Below are 4,811 nucleotides of genomic sequence, written 5' to 3' on the forward strand. Positions count from 1 at the left end.
GTTCTACTGGTTCATCATTCTACTGGTTCCTCGTTCTACTGGTTCCTCATTCTACTGGTTCCTCATTCTACTGGTTCCTCGTTCTACTGGTTCATTCTACTGGTTCCTCGTTCTACTGGTTCCTCATTCTACTGGTTCCTCGTTCTACTGGTTCCTCGTTCTACTGGTTCCTCATTCTACTGGTTCCTCGTTCTACTGGTTCATTCTACTGGTTCCTCGTTCTACTGGTTCCTCATTCTACTGGTTCCTCGTTCTACTGGTTCCTCGTTCTACTGGTTCATTCTACTGGTTCCTCGTTCTACTGGTTCATCATTCTACTGGTTCCTCGTTCTACTGGTGCCTCATTCTACTGGTTCCTCATTCTACTGGTTCCTCGTTCTACTGGTTCCTCGTTCTACTGGTTCCTCGTTCTACTGGTTCCTCGTTCTACTGGTTCCTCATTCTACTGGTTCCTCGTTCTACTGGTTCCTCGTTCTACTGGTTCCTCATTCTGCTGGTTCAGCAGTGATTAGTGTGAAACCGCAGAAAGGGAACGTGATGAAGTCTCGGTTGAAGAGAAGAAGAAGAAGGAGGAGGAGGAGGAGGAGGAGGAGGAGAAGAAGAAGAAGAAGAAGAAGAAGAAGAAGAAGAAGAAGAAGAAGGAGAAGAAGAAGAAGAAGAAGGAGAAGAAGAAGAAGAAGAAGAAGAAGAGAGAAGAAGAAGAAGAAGAAGAAGAAGAAGAAGAAGGAGGAGAAGAAGAAGGAGAAGAAGGAGGAGAAGAAGAAGGAGAAGAAGGAGGAGAAGAAGGACGGATCAGATAAAGTGAGGTCTTGTAATTATGCTGCTTGTTGCTTCGGGGTTCATTAGTTCTCATGATTTTCCTCGTTCAGTCACGCATCACGGCGACACAACTCATCACTGACGTTCAGGCTAATGACGTGTGTGTGTGTGTGTGTGTGTGTGTGTGTGTGTGTGTGTGTGGTGTGTGTGTGTGTGTGTGTGTGTGTGTGTGTGTGTGTGTGTGTGTGTGTGTGTGTGTGTGTGTGTGTGTGTGTGTGTGTGTGTCCTCACACTGTACACAGTCTGCAGACCTTCTTTATTACGGCACATACAGAAGGTTGACTTTTCATTTGTCGGAGCAACACACATATATATATATATATAATTCATCCTGCTGTTCATCAATCCTTCTATTCATCCACTCAACCAACCATCCATCCATTTATCCGTCTATGTTTGCATCTATCCATCCATCCATTTATTCATAAGCTATCATTTGTTTATCATCCGTCCACCATTCAACCATCTATATATCCATTTATTCATCATCTAGCGTCCATCCACCCATCCACCCATCCATCCATCCATCTATATATCCATCCATCATCTAGCATCCATCCATCTATATATCCTTCCATCATGTATCCATCCATCCACCATACATCCATCCATCAATCCATCCATCATCGATCATCCATCCATCCATCTATATATCCATCCATCATGTATCCATCCATCATGTATCCATCCATCCATCATGTATCCATCATCCATTAATCTCCACTTCAGGGTTGAGTTCTTTCCAACAGAGAGGATCAGATCCATCAGATCGTGGTGTAACACACAAACACAAACAAACAAACAAACAAACACAAACCTCCACCCCTCCATCCAGATTAAAGTCCCTCGTTACCAGAACCACCCTGAACACTGCCCCCTGTTGGCCGGCGGGTCTGAGTGCCGCCACACTTGAACCAAGAGTCAGTCGTCCCGGACCCGCGGCGGGTCCCGGACTCACGCTAACTCTTGATTTTTTTAACGTGTTTTAAAAGCGGCGCAGGACGAAGCTGATCCTCACGGAATAACTTTTAAATTTGCTTGGAAACACGAAGCCGTCGTCACAAGAGAAGCTTTGAAATCCATTTTCCAAGGACGGATCAATAAAATCTCTCAGAGTAAATTATCCCCGAGGGTTTCTGAGCTCCGTCTGCAATCGGGTGATGAAAGGAGGGAGGGAGGGGGGGGGGAGGAGGGAGGGAGGGTGGAGGGAGGGCGGAGGGAGGGAAGGAGGGAGGAGGGAGGGAGGGAGGGAGGGAGGAGGGAAGGATGGAGGGAGGAGGGAAGGAGGGGGAGGGAGTGAGGGAGGGAGTGAGGGAGGGAGGAGGGAGGATGGAGGGAGGGAGGAGGGAAGGAGGGGGGAGGGGGGGAGGGAGGGAGTAGGGAGGGAGGGGGAGGGAGGGAGGAGGGATGGAGGGAGGGATGGAGGGAGGGAGGGAGGGAGGGAGGAGGGAGGAGGAGGAGGAGGGATGGATGGAGGTATGGATGGAGGGATGGATGGAGGGAGGGATGGAGGGAGGAGGGAGGGAGTAGGGATGGAGGGATGGAGGAGGGGAGGGAGGAGGGGGGAGGGGGAGGAAGGGAGGGAGTAGGGATGGAGGGATGGAGGGATGGAGGGGGTTCCAGCAGTACCTTGTAGGCCTTCATGAGGTCCAGAGGATCCACCTTGGGACCTTCCAGAGAGTCCTGGTTCTGCAGTAACGTTCTCACCGTCTCCTCCATGCTGCAACACAGTGAAACACATCAGGGACTGATTCTCACTGCTCAAGCTGGAAAACCACAAGAACCGTCAAGACCGAAAAGATCAACTCTCTTTCTTTGTTCTTCTAACCTGAGCTGCTCTATAGAGACACTGACATGACTATAGAGCAGATATATACTATATATACAGCATATATATAGATATATACTATATATACTGTATATAGTATATATCTATATATATACTGTATATATAGATATATACTATATATACAGTATATATAGTATATATCTATATATATATATAGTATATATCTATATACAGCATATATAGTATATATATATATATATACTGTATATATAGTATATAATATATATATATACTGTATATATAGTATATATATATATATATACTGTATATATAGATATATAGAAATAAATAGATCTATATCTGTTCGTTATTTCCTTATTTCCAGCACACAAGTTCATATAGAGAGATAGAGAGATAGAGATAGAGATAGAGATAGAGAGATAGAGAGATGGATGGATGGATGGATGGATAGATGGATAGATGGATAGATAGATGGATAGATGGATGGATTGATGGATTGATGGATAGATGGATTGATGGATTGATGGATTGATGGATAGATAGATAGATAGATAGATAGATAGATAGATAGATAGATAGAGAGATAGAGAGATAGATAGAGAGATAGATAGATAGATAGATAGAGAGATAGATAGATAGATAGATAGATAGAGAGATAGAGAGATAGATAGAGAGATAGATAGATAGATAGATAGATAGTTGATAGTTGTTTTGCTCTGACAGCAATAAAATGTCAACAAGAAGAAAAAAGCAGAGCAGAAAGTTAAAAACAAAGAAATAAACTAAAAGCAGCGTTCAGAGTGAGGAACCTGCGAGGCAACGGGGAAAATAAACTTTTACCACGACGAAGAAACCAAAAATGCGCAACTATGGATTTAAATATAAATGTTTCATATATACACCTGCATGTTTGTTTGTTTGTTTGTTTATTCTTCTGCTCTGGGGAACGTGTTGAAACACGAGTTTAGCTCCTCCCACCATGTTGGCGTCGTCCCGGGAGACGATCCCGAGAGCCGGCCAGCAAAACAGTCGATCGGCTCGACGACTTTATTTGAAAATAAAGCAAAAAAAACAAAAAATAAAAAACCTCTCAACCATCACTCTCCACTCTCCACACACTAAACTACTGCTTGTAGCCTGAACCGTCGCCATGGCAACCACACTCACAACCTGGAAATCAAACAATAATATCAGTAGAAAGATCTGCTGTCTGACTATATAATTATTACAGAATCTCAGTCGACGCTTCCTGGATTTATGACAATAGAACCTCGGTTCCTCAACAAAATGGAGAATTTCACTTTTTTTTCTCTTTTGCTCCTTTTTATGTTACTAAACTATTTCCTTTCTCCTCGGTTTCCTCCAGAAATATAACAAGTCACACTTAGTGTTTCATATACAAGCACGCACGCACACACACGTACAAAGACACACACACACGCATGCATGCACGCACATGCACGCACGCACACACACACGCACAAACACACACGCACGCACACACGCACGCACACACGCTGGCACACACACGCATGCATGCACGCACATGCACGCACGCACACACAAACACACACGCATGCACGCACACACGCACAAACACACACGCATGCACACACACACGCACGCACACATACACGCGCACACATGCGCGTACACACGCACGCACACACGCACGCACACAGATGCACACACACATGCACGCGTGCACACACACACACACACACACACATTATGTACACGCACACACACACACACACATTATGTAAATAGTATTAGCGGTAGCACTTGTTTGTATTACTTTTGTATATAGAATGTATTGTTCATTTTCACACATCTTTGGAATTGTTTACTGTTTTGTATTGTTTATCTGCACGACCGTAAATAAAATAGATCGGAAAAAAATAAAATAAAATGAAGCAAAGAGCAGTGGAGTTTTGGGTTTCATGTTGACCCACTTTCTATCAGACCGGCTGCAACACAACAAAATAAAAGCCTCTCAGACATTCACTTTAAAGTCGTGTTTTTGAAGCCGAGTTGTTGTGTTTGTTCATTTTCTCATAAAAACAACATTTTAAGGTTTTTTTTTCTTTCTTTTTTTTAAAGATTTCATTAACGCCACGCGGTGACATTTGGCCCCGTCACCTCCGCCGCCGCCGCTCCGCCCGCCCGGCGCCTGCGACAA

General features: G+C 44.2%; 1 protein-coding gene across 1 annotated transcript in view; it reads right to left on the reverse strand.

The window, feature by feature from the left end:
* Positions 1 to 2,538, reverse strand: part of LOC308131373 (uncharacterized protein) — a gene marked incomplete at both ends in the record, with an annotated part of 16,924 nt that extends 14,386 nt beyond the window's left edge. The window contains 1 exon segment of the mRNA XM_080498101.1: positions 2,436 to 2,538. Coding sequence (XP_080354227.1) covers positions 2,436 to 2,538 — 103 coding nt within the window.
* Positions 2,539 to 4,811: the final 2,273 nt, after the last annotated feature.

This window comes from Blennius ocellaris, assembly GCF_963422515.1.
Source record: "Blennius ocellaris genome assembly, chromosome: 6".
Taxonomy (NCBI): domain Eukaryota; kingdom Metazoa; phylum Chordata; class Actinopteri; order Blenniiformes; family Blenniidae; genus Blennius; species Blennius ocellaris.